Raw genomic sequence first — 16151 nt, 5'->3', positions numbered from 1 at the left:
CCCCAGAGCTCTTGTCCATCTCAAACCCTGGAATGTGAGTCTATTTGAAAAGAGTTCTTTTGCACATGTGTTTAGTTAAGATGTAGTCACACCACATTAGATAGGCCTTAAACCCACTGCTGGGGCCCTGGTGGGAAAGTAAGACACAGAGGCACACAGAAAGTCTACCACACATGACAAGGATGACAGAAACTGAAGTGACACCTTCAAGGCCAGGAGCAAGGCCCGCTGGCCACTGCTAGAGACACGGGAGGCACAGACATTGCCACCCAGGAACCTGCCTTGATTTCAGGGTTCAGATTCTTTGTGGTAATCTCCCGTGGCTCCTCTTAAGAAAGAGAGACAGACAGACAGAAAGAAAGAAAGGAGGAAAGAAAGAAAGGACAATGCACCCACTTAAGTACGTGTTGGCCATTTATCTCCACTGTATCCACAGGGCAGGGGGTGGGGAGGAGGAAAGGAAACCATTTACAGATTCTTAGGTCTCTGGACAATCCACAGCCTTCCAGGGGCCTGTTTCCCTCTAGGTGGGATCACTTGTCCACAGGCATCAACTTCTGCCCAGTTGCTGGCCTGAGGGCTCCTCTTCATAAGGCATCTTTGCCAACTTCTCTGACGTCATTTCTCTCCACTCTGTGTGTGACTAAGTGTGCTTCTCTGGGTGGGAGCTGGTTATCTACTCCCCTTGCGCTCTGTGCATGCTCATCACTTGGTTCATATGGGGTTATTTAAGCACTTATGATAAATGAACACAGTCCTGGTCTCTAGGGAGTTTTCATGGGATGCAGAGTGTGGCAGACCCATTGCACCACACACCACGTTTTTCCAACACTAGACCTGTGTCTTTGAGTTAAGGGCCCCAGCACTGGTCCTCAGCAGATGTGGACCAGCATGCGAATGGAGGCAGGTAGAGGGTGCTTTAGTCATGGACTTAATTTTCTTTCTCTTGGTAGATAAGATTCACTCCCCTCTTGAAGCAAAAGTGCAGAAATGAACACAGTGGTATAACTGAGAAATCATACACAGAGCCAAGTTCATGAGGCCACCCAGAGATAAAAGTGAAGGGATAGAGGGCATGGCCAACCAAGACAAGAGTACAATCAGTAGCCCTGAGGGCAACTCAAACGATGGAGACTGTGTGGCCTATGGACCCATGGACCTTCATGACCTATGCTTAACGTGGGAAGCCAACCAGCCCTAATTTCTTCTCAATTTCCTCTTCCCTGACTCCCAAGAGGTTCAAGAGGGAGTTGGCTCCATATCCTGACCTGCAAAGGGAGTTGGAGACCTTGAAGCCCTTTCCCCTAGAGCATGAATCACAACCATCACCATCATCAAATACCTCCCTGTAAACAGCACACCGCATCCTTCCTTTTTATATAAGCCACTGTCACTACACCGCAGGTATCCTGCCAAGTACTGGGTTATAGAGGTGAACAAATCTGTAAACCTTCCCACAGGGTGCTCACAAATCAGTTGAGGATAAACTAAAAACAATAACAACACAGAGATACATCCAAAACAGCAAGATGTCAGTCAGAGCTGCTAACTTTCCAGGGCTTCCAAAGAGATTCTCTGTCTCTGTCTCTCTCTCTTTCTCCCTCTCTCTCTCTCTCTCTCTCTCTCTCTCTCACACACACACACACACACACACATGCTTGCATGCATACATGTGCACACACCCCAATGTTCAGGCCATAAAGTAATATACACAGGATACATATAAAGGTCATTTGGATGTCAAAGGTAAGGCCTTGTTTTATGGGTATTTCAGAATAAGCCATGGGCACTTGTCCAAAACTGGGTGTGGTAAGAAAGGACTTTGTAAGGGAGAGGGACTTCAGGAGTGATAGCACTAAGTCTGACACAGCAACTAGGGAGAAAGTGGAAATAAGTTTGAAGACCAGTGAAGGATGGATAGAAGGCGGTGTTGGCTGAGCCAGTGGGAGTAGGCACAGGTGTGTCACACAGAGTACAAGAATAGAAGCTGAGGAGCCTGACATAACCTGGGTTTGAATCCCAGCCCACCAGCACCAGTTGTGTTGATGTTGTATAAGTAACAATCTAAGCGTTGGATCCCTTGCCTTTAACTTGGCTAATAATAGCATCCGTACCATGAGTTGTTACGAGGATTGAATTAAATACAGCTTGTAAAACATCAGCTCTACACTGGCAGGTGGTTATCACTTAATAATTAAGCTAACAATAAACTCAGGGCAGCCCACATACATGGCACTTGCACTGTGGGGCTCTATGCTTCCCCGTTGCAAAGCCTGCCCAGCTCTGGCTCTGTGGCTTTCTTCATCTCCGTGCACTTACTCCCTCTCTTCAGCAGGGACATCAGAGATTCATGATCAGAAATCTCCTGTATCCTCTCTTTGCTGGGAACCCAACAACCAAAGCCTCCCAAAGCTGGCAAAGTTAATGACTTGGGTAACCTGGTCATAGTTCTGCCCGAAGGCCTCAAGTGCCTTATGAACTTGGAAGTACAGAATGCCACCAAAACACCACCTGCCTATGCTCTCTGGGATAATTTCCCCGGGGGTCCGTAGCTAAGCAGAACTATTCTCAAACATCCTGTGTTCCACTTGAGTCATCCTGGGAGCTGTGGGTGAAGGTGAAGGGTTTGGTGGTCTCTGTTTCACCGACTCACCAGGGCTGGGTTTACCAGACTGGCCTTGCCCTGCTGTGCCCTGCCTGTTGGTTCAAGGAGAGACACACTTGGAAGGTGTGGCAATGCTAGGCTTCTCGGGGTGTCCCAGGGAACTTGCAGCACAAGATTGGAACCCAGTAAGTGTTTGTTTATTATAGGGGAGTTCTAGCAATGCCTGAGTCAGGATTCTGAGATGGGAGCCAAGCACCCATGAGAGCCCTGAAGAGACTCTTAGTTCCCCCTGCAGACTGTTTCCAGGGAGGCCTGTTGATTTATTCTGTAATAATAATGACTATATAGAATATTTTATTTATGTATAATTCACAAAATATGAGATTGAATATCTATAATGTGTTGTCAACTGTAAAAAGTTCTGAACATTAAAAAAGTATTTTGTGTGTGTTTTTTAGGTGTATGAATGTTTTGCCTGTGTGTATGTCTGTGTTCCATGTATGTGTCTGATGCTCATGGAGGAGGCCAGAAGAGGGTGTCAGATTCCCCTGGAACTGGAGTTACAGATGGTTGTGGGTGGCTGTGTGGGTGCTAGATATTGAACTCAGGTCCTCTAGAAGAGCAGCTAGTGCTCTTACCTGCTGAACCATCTCTCCAGCCTCCTAATGTTTCCTTTCTTTTCTTTTCTCTCTCTGTTTTGAGACTGGATGTCCTCAAAATCACTATGTAGTCCAGGATGACCTTGAATGTCTGAACCTCCTGCCTCTGCCTCCCAAGTGCTGGGATTACAGATATGTGCCACCATTTCTGGTCCTACGTGGTGCTGGGGATAGAATCCAGGAGCTCATGTGTCTTAGGCAAACACTCCACCAACTAAGCTCTGCCGCTCATCCTGAGTCCTGCACCTTTAGTATGTTTATTTATTTAAGCCTCTAAACAAATACCCTGAGATAGGCTGTTATCTCTACATTGAAAGAACTGTGGCTATCGGAGAAGTGTGGAAACTATCCAAAATCTCACAGGGCCAGAATCTAGGTCTACCCACTACTGTATCACACCCAGTAGTTCAGTCCAGAAACTACTAAGTCCTGGGTATTGTGCTGTTTTGGGGACAGTGAAGAAGGAAGATGGCATTCAGGAAAATGCCATCCCCAGATCTGTTAGGTCCTTGGGACCTTCATCTCACCCTCTCTCTTTACTCTACCACTTCTAATCCAAATCTGAATCACTCCCTTGACTGAATCTGTCACTGAACCATGACAACAACTCAGTTTATGACTTTCCAAAAGCTGTCCTTTCCAGTCTAAATACAGACTCCCTAGGTGTCTTCTCTCTCTCTCTCTCTCTCTCTCTCTCTCTCTCTCTCTCTCTCTCTCTTTCTCTCTCTCCCTCTCTCCACAAGACCGGGTTTCTCTGTGGCTTTGGAGGCTGTCCTGGAACTAGCTCTTGTAGACCAGGCTGGTCTCGAACTCACAGAGATCTGCCTGCCTCTGCCTCCGGAGTGCTGGGATTAAAGGTGTGTGCCACCACCACCACCACCACCACCACCACCACCACCCAGTGACCCAGGTGCCTTCTGCATACTTCCCACTTGATGGTTTCCCAACAATGCTAACTCCACAAGTTCAAAGCCCCTCCTCTCCAACACATGCTCTGCCTCCTGCATTCTGCCTCAAGTGGTGACACTCCCACCCAACACTGAGTGTCATCTTGTTTTGCTTGAGACAGGGTTTCTCTGTGTAACCCTGGAACTAGCTCTGTAGACCAGGCTGGCCTCAAACTCACAGAGGTCCACCTGTCTCTGCCTCCCAAATGCTGGGATTAAAAGTGTAGGTCACCACCACGGTTTGAGTGTCACTTTTGGTGTCTTTCTCCTCACCCACTCAGCCAATCTATTGCCAAGTCCTGTCCATTTTCTTCCTAAACATCTTTCAAATTCTGCTCGTCTCCTCCCCACAGCCTGTGCCCTGGGTCAGGCCCAAACTCCTGCATTTCAGCCTCTTCTAGTTTCTGTCTCCAGTCTTATCTCCCATTAACCCATCCTTATAATGAATATGTGCACATCCTTCCTTGTCCCAAACCTTTCAGTGTTTCCTCTTTATCTGCAGGGGTGAAGTCCAAGTTCCTTATTTGATATGACCCTTACATTTTACAACCTCCTCTCAGGTCATTCCCTGCTTTAAACCATTTACTGTGGGCCTAAGATCAGCCATAGGTAGGACACCTGCACAGTGTCCTCTTGAAAAGGGTCATAATTTTTTTTTTTTAAACAAGGAATCTCACATTCCACTTCGTGTTGGACCGACCACACATGAGCTGCCAGTGTCCCCTGCCTGTCTTTCCCCTGAACTCCCCTTGCAGTGTGTGGTCTGTAAAGTTTGGATAGTCTCTTCCACCGGGAACACCGTTTCCACACATCGTCCTTCCTCTGCTGCTTTTCCTCTAATTCTCAATGCGAGTGTCTCGTCCTCTCCCTTCCCTAATCTCCCAACAAGAATCAGGGGCTTAAAACCCATGTCTATCAGATAAACGAAATGGGAGGACAAAGCGTGACAAGCGCCTACGATCTTCTATAGGTGGTAACGGGAACCGGAAGAAAATAATTTCAACTGCTTTCAAAAAGCCCTCCGGACGGCGCTAGGACCCTGTCCGCGGACGTGTTCGTTCTCCAGCAGGGGGCTCTGCGCCCGGCAGGGCACAAGCCGCCTACACCGGCTCTTGGGTGCCCCCTACCGCCTTCGCGCCAGCGCTGCAGCCCTTCCAGAAGCTCACGGCGCCCGAGCCCGCCTCTCGCCTCCCATTGGCTGTCCGCCCATCCGGTACTCAGCCATTCAGAACCTCTTGGTGGGCGGGGATTCCAGCAGGGGGCGGAGCGTGGGCTCGGATTGGCTCCGCGGAAGACGACGACGTGGCTGAAGGAGGCCGGTTTGTTTCTGAAGCGGGGCTCCCGCACGCCGGCTCAGGATTGGTGCCGGGCCGGGCCGGGGTCTTGGCCGGAAGCGGAAGTGGAGAAAGGATGCAGGTGTGGGGAGCAGGGCTGGAGAAACTGGGGTGTGCTCTGGGACCCCTGTCCTGCTTCCTCAGCCCCTCCTGGCCTCAGCCGGGCGCTCTGGTCCTGCAGGTTGGCGGTTGGGTGTGTGCAATGAGCGCGCGCGAGGCACGGTGCCTTCCCGCGTTCACGCCCCCCTACCTGTCGTGTTTCCCACCAGGACCATCAGCACGTGCCCATCGACATCCAGACCAGCAAGCTGCTCGGTAGGAGAGGCGCCCCCGCGCGGTTGGCTGTCGGGGAGGCCTGCTACTTGCCCACTGTCACCAGCAGCCAGGAGCTGTCAAAGTCTGGGTTGAGGTGCCTTACTGTGGCCCGACTTGTTTGAAGGAAGCATATGGAAAGCCTTTACTGGCTCCTTGTTTTCTACTTTTAACATTTGTAACGTAGTATCAAATCCTATTCGGGCACACAGGACAAGTGGCTAGCGTTAAAGATGGGCAGTTACCAAATGGCCTATCCATTTGGACCTAGGTCTCTTTGGTTCTGGCTTCGTACTTTTTGCGTTATTTTGGGGTGGGAAGACCCCTCCCACTTACTTTTAAAGTTTCAATTCCCCTTTGAATTTATGGGTAAGAGGAACCTAAGATCTTTTGTACCAGGGATGGTGGCTCATGCTGGTAACCATGACACTTAGGAGGCTGAGGCAGGAGGATTGCTGGCACTTCTCAGACAGACTGGTTTACATAGCAAGTACCAGCCTGGCCAGGAACACTTAGCAATATCAGTACCCGGCCTTTAGTCCCAGCACTTGGGAGGCAGAGGCCAGCCTGGTCTCCATAGCAAATCTAAGACAGCTAGGACTGCATGGAGAGATCCTAAAGACAGGCCCTCTCTGTCGCTTGTTTATTTCCCTCATTCTGTCACTGCTGTACATGTGCACAGCTCCTGGCACCTTAAATGTTCCCTGATTCCTCAGTCCAGTGTTAATCATTTCCCTAAGAGGGTATTTGACGACTTCAGCCCCTTGTGATTCTGACCTCTACCGTTTTTCTTTCCGACAATTTTAAAGGAACACAGCAGAAACAGAATTTCTGATACTACTGAAGCTTGAGATACAAATATCTCAGTTGACAGATTTGTCAACAAGGCCACCTTTTTAAATTTACCACTATGAGAGGGGAACATTCAGTCCTGGTGAAGCTTCTGCCTTAGCTAAGTGCTGGGGTTATAGGCCAGGGCCACTGTATAGTCATAGTGTGTGAACACACTATGCACCCACCCTGGTGTTGGAGCTCAATCTCCATTCATGAGAAAGAACCAGTAGAAAACTGTTTACTGACCACTTGGGAGGCAGAGGCAGGCGGATCTCTGTGAGTTCGAGGCCAGCCTGGTCTCCAGAGCGAGTGCCAGGATAGGCTCCAAAGCTACACAGAGAAACCCTGTCTCGAAAAACAAACAAACAACAAAAAAAAAAGAAAGAAAGAAAGAAAGAAAGAAAGAAAGAAAGAAAGAAAGCTGTTTACTGAATGTTTGCTCCATACCAAGTCCATTGTATACTTGTCTTTATTAAAACGAAACCACTAAGATGTACTGAGTCACTGCTATGCACAAGGCACAGTATTGAGCACATCATCTTACGTGTGGGGAAGCTGAGGCACAGAGAGGATGAAACTTGATTGAGGAACTTGATATTTAGAGCCAGCAAGATGACTCGGTAGTAAATGTTCTTTACTGCCAAACCTGATGATCTGAGTTGACAGTCAGGACCCGCATGGTGGAAGGAGAGAACTGGCTCCCAGAAGTTGTCCTCTGACCTCCACTTGTGAGCTGTGGCACATGTGTGCTCCAACACACACATAACATGCACAGTGTATATAAATTAACAAATATAAGATTTTGTTTGTTTGTTTTTTGTCTTTCGAGACAGGGTTTCTCTGTGGCTTTGGAGCCTATCCTGGAACTAGCTCTTGTAGACCAGGCTGGCCTCGAATTCACAGAGATCCACCTACCTCTGCCTCCTGAGTGCTGGGATTAAAGGCATGCGCCACCAACACCCGGCTCCAAATATTATAAGTTTTTAATAAAATATCTTAAATAAACTTGATAATTCAACCCCAGGACCATTTAACTGTAAAACCTTAGTTCTCTCCTTAGGAGATGATCATGACTCTTAGGCCTCAAAACCAGGTCAGTTATACTGGTAGTCATATGGCAGCATGGCACTTCACTGTTAAGAACAGACCAGCAACTAGGCTGGGTGGTGGTGGAACACGCCTTTAATCACAGCACTGGAGAGGCAGAGGCAGGCTCTGTGAGTTCAAGGGCATTGTGGTCTACATAGTGAGTTCCAGGACAGCTAGGGCTCTATAGAGAGACCTTGTCTAAGAAAGAAAGAAAGAAAGAAAGAAAGAAAGAAAGAAAGAAAGAAAGAAAGAAAGAAAGAACGAACGAACCATCAGCTAACATTATCCAGTTCTTGGGGCACTGTAGGTCTTAGGGGCTTTGCAGTTGTTCATTCATCCGGTACTTGGCATAACCACCGTGTGTTTTTCATTGTCCTGGTTAATCCCAGCCCTGAGGAAATGGAAGTTGAGCAGCACCCTCTGTCAACAAGAAAGATATAATTACCCACAGAAGCAAAATATTATGGAGAATTTAGAATGGTCAAAAGTGGCACTTTCATGTCAGGACCAATTTAAAGTTTTTCTTGATCCCTGTGTTGAGGCAGTTGCTCTGTAAAACTTATACTGGGGATAAAGTCAGGGCGCCGGAGCTTGTTTAGCCCAAGCACCTCTCAGAGTCTGTCTGCCTTTTCATCTTGCCAGTTCTCCCTCTGATACCTTAGCCAATACAAAAACAGCTGCTGTTCAATATCCAGTATGTGACACTTGAACTAGTGAATTCCTGATGGGGGGTTGGAGGTGTGGCAGGCTGTGGCAACTAAACTGATTCTCACGCAGATTGGCTAGTGGACAGACGACACTGCAACCTAAAATGGCAAAGTCTGGTGCTGACCATCCGGGAGAAAATCAACACTGCCATCCAGGACATGCCAGAGAGCCAAGAGATTGCCCAGCTGCTATCTGGGTCTTGTGAGTGATTAGGAGCCTTGTCACTGGAGTCCCCCTCCCTCCTGGAGCCCTGTGTGTCTACCAGGCCATTCCCTTATTGAGCCACCAGGGCTGACCCCAGCCAGAGAGATTGTTTTGTTTTGTTTTCTGGTTTGTAGATGCTGGTTTCTTCCATGCTAAAATAACTGGCAGCAGTATACGTGGGTCAGCCACCTGCAATAGCCAAAGGAAGGATGGCAGAATTCTGAAAGTCCCCATTCTTGCTTTCTAGACATTCATTACTTCCACTGCCTAAGAATAGTGGACCTTCTTAAAGGTACTGAGGCCTCCACCAAAAATATTTTCGGCCGGTACTCTTCACAGCGGATGAAGGTAAGTGTGCCCTTGGGGACATCCAATCCACAGCCTATCTAGTCTCACAGATGAACAAGGCAAATGCCTGTATAGTATATTTCCTGATCTTTCTTTGTCCCTATAGTTTATACCAAAGTAGACCTGTCCCCTGGGCTTGCATGTCCAGACCTTTGGGAACCACTGTTAGATATCATGGTCTCTGAATCATGTGGGTGCTCCAACCAGCGTTAAAGCTGGAGGAAGGCGAGGAGTTTGTGTCTGGTATGCTAGGAAGCCTGGGGCAGCTCCTCTGCAGGGATTGTCTGTGAGGAGCTGCTGAGTGCTCCCCTGACTGTTTTCCCCTCTGTTCTTCTCAGGATTGGCAGGAGATCATAGGCCTGTATGAGAAGGACAACACCTACTTAGGTAAAGTGAGCCTAAAGTGGCCCTGGCATCCTTGAAGAAGCCCACTGCTGGGGTTCTGAAACACCACATAGAAGGAAATGGAAGGCAGTACAGATGTTGCCTGATTGTATGTAGGTGTGAGAAACAGTTCCTCAAGTGCTGGGGGAGAAGAATGATCAGGCAGGAAGTGGATGTTTATATGCTCAACTGAGCAGGTGTCTGACCTATCCGGGAGGTAGCATATACTGCCCCTACTCTCTCTGCATTCCTATTCTGCAGTAGGCAGAAGAGCTATGGGTCATCCTGGAGGCCATATTGGGAGCCTGAGAGAGAGAAGCTAATGGGCTGATTGTAGTTTGGATTGTGAATCAGGATAGTAAATAATTATAATAATTAATGTATATCAGGCACTTAAGTGCAAGGGGTTCTGGTTGGTGTTTTGTATGGATACACACAATAAACAGTATGGTCCTTGCTTGGGAGCTGAGGATTGAAGAAAAGAAGGTACATAACTTGTCTCAGGTCCCAGAGCTAGGAATGAGAAGAAGTTGAGAAGCCAACGCCCTCTTCCCCACCATGCTATGGTATCTGTGTGCACCTTCGGGCAAGGGTGTCCTACAGTAAATTTCCTGGGCCTTCCTCAGTGGAACTTTCTAGCCTCTTGGTTCGGAATGTCAGCTATGAGATCCCCTTGCTGAAGAAGCAGATTGCCAAGTGCCAGCAGCTGCAGCAAGAATACAGCCGCAAGGAGGAAGAGGGCCAGGCTGGGGCTGCTGAGATGCGGGAGCAGTTTTACCACTCATGCAAACAGTACGGCATCACGGTGAGTGGGCGTGGCATCACAGTGGGAGAGTCTCTGGGTCCAACTCTTTGGCATCTGGCAGGCTTTCTTCACAGCTGGATTGTGCCCATCCTGGGTCAGTGTCTCACCTATCTGCATTCTTTGGAGCTTTCTTTGACTCGATTTCCATCACTCACCATGTGTGACCTAACCCTTCCCTTCTCTCAACTCTAGGGAGACAATGTCCGAAGAGAGCTCCTAGCCCTGGTGAAGGACCTGCCAAGTCAGCTAGCTGAAATCGGAGCAGGAACTCAGGCCCTGGGGGAAGCCATTGACCTGTACCAGGCCTGTGTGGAGTTTGTGTGTGACAGGTAAGGAGGACTTTGGCTGCCCCTGAGCAGGGGGTGCTTTCCCTGGTCCCCCTGGCTCTTCTTCCTTTTACTGTCCCCACACAACATGTCAGCTGTGTCTCATCCACTTGGAACAGTGGAGGATGTGTCCCTTGGGCGATGTGGTGCAGGATGGAGCCTGTGCCAGCTTCCCAAGGGGTCATGGGAGGGCTCAGGCAACACGCTCTGTTGAAGCCCCACAGAGCAGGTGTTGCCCATGCTGCGGTACGTGCAGAAGCAGGGAAACTCAACGGTGTATGAATGGAGGACGGGCACAGAGCCCTCTGTGGTGGAGCGGCCACAACTGGAGGAACCTCCTGAGCAGGTGCAAGAAGATGAGGTAAGACAGGCCCTTTGAGGAGCTGAGTGGGCACTGACTACTTCCCATCCACACAAAGCCCCAAGCTCTGACGTGAACTCCCACTGTGAAGGAAGAGGGGAGCCCTGTGAGTGAGACTTAGGTAGGAGGACCCAAAAGGCCCTTTATTTTCCTGGCTTTCTTGAGATCAGACTACAGACAAATGCTAGAAGCCTCAGCCCACTGGCTCATGTTGACCTGGGGAGTCCTTCAGTGAAACAGCCCTTTCCTGTGGGCGCTTGGAGGTCTTTGCAGTTAGCTGTGTGGCACCTACAGAAAGGCAAGCTGTTTTCCCCTTCTTCTCCTACCTCATTTGCACTGACATCATTTTTGCTTTTTAGATCGACTGGGGCGACTTTGGAGCAGAGGCCATTTCCGACTCTGCCATCTCTGTGGAGACCCCTGGAATAGACTGGGGCATCTCCCTGGAATCAGAGTCAAAGGTTAGTTAGGTCTGTTTCTCTGAGTGGTCCTGCTTCAGCCGTGGGAAAGATCTGTATATGTGACCGTTTACAGTTCTAAGGCCAGGTGCTTCCTAAGGAAGGAAGAGTTACAAAAGTGGGATGTCAGTTTAAGAACTCTTTTCTCCTGGGGCTCGGGGTATATGGGTACAAATAGTCCATAACCTCACCAAGCACAAAAGAGGGTGACATCATCAAAGCCCATATCATGGCACTTGCCCCTGCACAAGGCTGTAGCCCTGGATCCACTGGGGGTGCAGTCACTGGACTTTTCAGGGGCTTTGATCTGTTCTGGCTCACTGGGCTAGGGAACCAATTCCAACATTGCTGAGTTTTTGCTGTCCACCCAGGATGCTGGGAGTGACAGGATAGACTGGGGTGACGACATCGCTGCTTCGGAGATCACTGTGCTGGAGACAGGAACTGAGGGTAAGTGCTGTATCCCCTGCAGTCCTGAAGAGTGAAGAAGCAGGAGTTCGGGGTCATCCTTGAGCAGGGAGTTTGGGCATCCTGGGCTATGTGAGATCCTGTCTCATAAAAATAAAAATCAAGCTGGGCGTTGGTGGTACACGCCTTTAATCCCAGCTCTCGGGGAGGCAGAGGTGGGGAAATCTCTGTGAGTTCGAGGCCAGCCTGGTCTACAGAGTGAATTCCAGGCTCCGGGGCAATACAGAGAAACCCTGTCCTGAAAATATAAACAAACAAACAAACAAACAAACAATCTTGGGCTATCTATGAGACCTGGTGCCCTCTTCTGGCCTGCAGGCATACATGTTGGCAGAACACTATGCATAATAAACAAAGCTTTAAAAAAAAAAATCACTGAGGCTGTGGGTAGAGGTGTGTAGAGAGAGGTGGCTAAATAAAGTCTAGAAACTAAGCTCCCTTCTTTGGTTTGGATTTGTTTTGTATTGTTTTTGGTTTTTTGAAACAGAGTATCACTGTGTAACACTGGCTAGCCTGGAAAACTCTGTGTAGACCAGGCTTCCCTCAAACTCATAGCTATTGGCCTGCTTCTGCCTCCCCAGTGCTGGGATTAAAGGTGTGTGTCCCCATGTTTCACCCACCAACTCTGATCTGTTTTAGAGACTAAATGTGGGCCAGTAAACTCCTAAAGAGTTTAACAGATGTGGGCTCTGGGTCTGACATGACCTCTTCCACCTCCTCCCAAGCCTGTAGAGATGCTGTAGCAGCCACTCATGTCACTAGAGGGCAGTGCAGGATGACACTTTACCTCCTCTTGCTACCAGCTGCCTCTGGGTCTGCATGGGAGTTTGCATGCCAGGCCTGATTAGGACTGAGACACAAGGAAGAGGGTAGTGTTGCCCCTTGGGTGAGGCCAGGAGGTGGCTTTAGTGAAGTGAGCCTGTGTTCATAGAGTCTCCCTTCCTTAGTCCTCGGATCTATCCTCACATCCCTGCCTCTCTTTCTGACAGCTCCAGAGGGCGTTGCTAGGGGCTCAGACGCTCTGACTCTTCTTGAATACCCTGAGACCCGGAATCAGTTCATTGATGAGCTGATGGAGGTACTGTCTTCCAGAAGGTATCTGGGGTGACCAGGTTCTGACACAGGTGACATCACTTTAATCCCTTACTTCTGTGTGAAGGAAGGGTACTGACCAATTTCAACATCCTGGAACAGAGCCTTACAAGTTAGGAGCCCACCACCCCCACCCTCGTATTTCCGACACAGCTCCAAAGCACCTGGCACATTCTGGGCAGTAGAGATAGAGCAGTGAAGAAGACGCTCAGAGGTCTTGGCCTCTGTGGAACTTAAATTCCAGCAGGAAGAGCAGATAAGGAGTGAGAGGAGTGTGTCCTACAATCAGATGGTACGGATGCTGCAAATCCTCAGTTGGCAGAGTGTCTGCCTAGCATTCAGGAAGCTCTGGGTTCAATTCTCAGCACCACACAAACCGAGTGTCATAGTTACACCTGCAATCCAGCACTGAGGAGGTAGAGACAGGAGGAGCTGAACTTCAGGGTCGTCCTTAGCTACCTGGCAAGCCTGGAAATTCTGTGCCTATCTGGTTTCCTCCCCTTTCTCCTTTTGTAGCCACAAGGGGAGATGGGGACAAAAGATACCTAGTTTTCATAACATAGTAAGATAGGGTTTTTTCCTCTTTAAAAATTGTACTTATTAATTTGTGTGCACACGTGCACATTTGTGCCACAGCACAGGTTAGAGGGCCATGGATGGCTGTGGACATCATCCTTGTGGCATCTCACCTTTCACCGTGTGGGTTCTGAGGATCAAACCCAGGCTATCAGGCTTGGTGTCAGGCTATCCACCCAACCCAATATTAACTTGCTCATAAAGACTACGTGTGAGATACGACTGCTGCTCACATTCTTTGTAGACTTTTCCTAATGTAGGGTTTCTCAAGCGTGACTCCCAGTCCCACTCTCATTCCTCCCATGGAGAGAAAATTGGTACCTGCCCTGGGAGTCTCAGTTGTGTGACCCGAGGCGGGGGAAGAAGGATGCAGAGCTAGGGCTAAGCAGACAGTGGTCATCACGGGGGCTAGAGTAACAGTAGGGGCTGCTGCTTACTCCCACGCTGTAGACGTGAGCTTCCAGCAATAGGCTGTACGGAGGGGACAGGCTGTCTCCTCCACAGTCTGGCTTTTCCTGTTGGAGGGCTCAGCTTCTGAGTCCTTCTCTTGATTTGAACCGATTCCTTTTCCCTCCTTAGCTGGAGATCTTCTTGTCCCAGAGAGCAGTGGAGATGAGTGAGGAGGCCGACATCCTGTCTGTGAGCCAGTTTCAGCTGGCTCCTGCCATCCTTCAGGGCCAGACCAAAGAGAAGATGCTCAGTCTGGTGTCCACACTGCAGGATCTGATTGGCCGGCTCACCAATCTCCGAATGCAGCACTTGTTTATGATTCTGGCCTCGCCAAGGTTGGCTTTCCTGATTCTGTGTCTGTCCATGTTGAATGGAGCTCTCTCCCTTGTCTTCTTCGTCTTCCATGACTCCCCCTTCCTGTGTGCATGGCTTTCTCCCAGGAATGGGGCTTCTCTTTGGGGCAGGATGGGGTTGATTAATGTCTACAGACAGAATCTGCTCCCCAAGTGGGTAGGAATCTGGAGTAGTTTATATTCCTTACCAGAAAAAGGACTGAAGGACGTGAGGGGAGGGGAGGCCAGCTCGGGTGTTGGTTTCCTGAGCCTCCCCCGGGCCAGCAGGTAAATGGCAGACAGCCTCACAGGGTGCCCTGCACAGGTATGTGGACCGAGTGACAGAGTTGCTTCAGCAGAAGCTGAAGCAGTCACAGCTGTTGGCTTTGAAGAAAGAACTGATGGTGGAGAAGCAGCAGGAGGCGCTTCAGGAGCAGGCGGCTCTGGAGCCCAAGCTGGACCTGCTGCTAGAGAAGACCAGAGAGCTGCAGAAGCTGGTGAGGCGCACCAGGAGCCTGCCCTGGGGGAGGGGAGGGCACCGCAGCTTCCACAGACCGAGGCCCTGCGCCTGCCTGTCTGCTCCCTGCCCACTCTGCTCTCTGTCTCTCAGATTGAAGCTGACATCTCCAAGAGGTACAGTGGCCGTCCCGTGAACCTGATGGGGACTTCTCTGTGACGTGCTCCCTCCATGTCTTCTGTTTCCCAGCCCCCAGGTGGAGGTGGGATAGCCCAAGCTGGTGTCACTGGGCCTCGCCAGCAAGAAGCCAGGCAGACCTGGGGACAGAGCCATGAGCAGGAAGTGTCACCTAAATGTTGACACTGGCATTCGCTATGATCTCAACAAGAAGTTGTGTTGAGTGGTTCTGTGGCCTGTGGCTCTGTGGCCTGTGGCTCTGTGGCCTGTGGCTCTGTGGCCTGCCAGCCTGAAGCCACAGCTTCTCCTTCCAGTTACCAAGTATGGCTTAATAAAAAAGGAAAAGACTTCATTGCTGTGGTCACGTACACCACTTTCCTGGGCCTGCTTGCCGCTGAAGCTGGGCACGGGTTTTCCTGGATTCTTGGTCCAGGACGCCGTCAGTGACTGTAGAGCCCCATGTTAGAGACTTCTTGCTTCCTGTGGCAGCAGTTCCCATAAGTATTTACAGAGGGTTCAGCAGGGGTCTTTGGGGTGGCCAGTACAGCCTTGCCCCATCCTGTAACCAGGCTCATGCTGCCCCCACCCCAGCCAGCAGCCCAGGGAGAGCAAGCAGTCCATCAGCCCTGTTGGAAACTGCAAAGTTGTGTTTTCCTCTTAATCACAGTTTACCTTTTAGGCAGAGGGGAGATGTGGTTTGGGGAGGCAGGGTCTGATAAACAAGGTGGAGACAGGAGTTGTCACCTTTCCTAGCTGCCTGTCCACTTCCTGCCCATAACTGCCTGCTCTGGGATTGGGTAGCGCCCACCCCAGGATAGCACCCCTCTTCCAAGCCACCTACCCATCCCTGTTTCCCAGGAAGGATAGGGGCTGGGGGTGGCCGGCAATTCGATTTTAATTTCATAGCAGAGCAGTTGATTCATGGCTCTTTGTCGCTGGCGTTGACTCCCGTAATGACTTTCCATCAAAATGAAAAGTGGAGTGACACCACTCATTATTCCTGCTGCTTGTTATCTCAGTTCTGGGGAGGGCCGCCCCCTCCCTGCTGCCTTTCAGCCGTCCAGGACAGTGAGTGATGGCCCCTATTAATCACCGACCCCGCGGACTCTGGCGGACACACGCTATCCAAAGGAGAGAGATAAGGCCGCGTGAACCGCTCGGAGACGCGCCTATCGATTACTGTCAACCATCCGCTCCCCCCCAATCTTAGCCTGGTCACCTCCTT

The 16151-nt window shown here is 49.9% G+C and overlaps 1 protein-coding gene across 3 annotated transcripts; it reads left to right on the top strand.

The window, feature by feature from the left end:
- The first annotated feature begins 5474 nt into the window (after positions 1–5474).
- Positions 5475–15278, top strand: Cdk5rap3 (CDK5 regulatory subunit associated protein 3). 3 transcript variants are annotated; one of them, XM_027424197.2, is made up of 14 exons: positions 5475–5627; positions 5815–5860; positions 8558–8689; positions 8940–9040; positions 9379–9427; positions 10051–10229; positions 10422–10558; positions 10772–10916; positions 11276–11377; positions 11746–11824; positions 12832–12920; positions 14090–14295; positions 14618–14789; positions 14903–15278. In XM_027424197.2, the coding sequence occupies exons 1-14, from the start codon at positions 5622–5624 to the stop codon at positions 14966–14968; spliced, it is 1509 nt and encodes a 502-aa protein (XP_027279998.1). In that variant the 5' UTR covers positions 5475–5621; the 3' UTR covers positions 14969–15278. The 3 variants fall into 3 exon arrangements, with proteins under 3 accessions (XP_027279998.1, XP_027279999.1, XP_027279997.2); XM_027424196.2 differs by lacking the exon at positions 5475–5627 and adding an exon at positions 5650–5726; XM_027424198.2 differs by lacking the exon at positions 5815–5860 and having other exon boundaries at positions 5501–5627.
- The last annotated feature ends 873 nt before the right edge of the window (positions 15279–16151 follow it).

The sequence above is a fragment of the Cricetulus griseus genome, chromosome 7 (genome assembly GCF_003668045.3).
Source record: "Cricetulus griseus strain 17A/GY chromosome 7, alternate assembly CriGri-PICRH-1.0, whole genome shotgun sequence".
Taxonomy (NCBI): Eukaryota; Metazoa; Chordata; class Mammalia; order Rodentia; family Cricetidae; genus Cricetulus; species Cricetulus griseus.
This window is presented reverse-complemented; position numbering and strand designations above follow the sequence as displayed.

What these genes read in the sequence shown, in the direction of transcription:
- Cdk5rap3 (XM_027424197.2), top strand. An exon ending in GTGGAGTTTGTGTGTGACAG is followed by an intron (nt 10,559 to 10,771) that starts GTAAGGAGGACT and finishes GCTCTGTTGAAG; the next exon opens with CCCCACAGAGCAGGTGTTGC. An exon ending in TCATTGATGAGCTGATGGAG is followed by an intron (nt 12,921 to 14,089) that starts GTACTGTCTTCC and finishes TTCCCTCCTTAG; the next exon opens with CTGGAGATCTTCTTGTCCCA.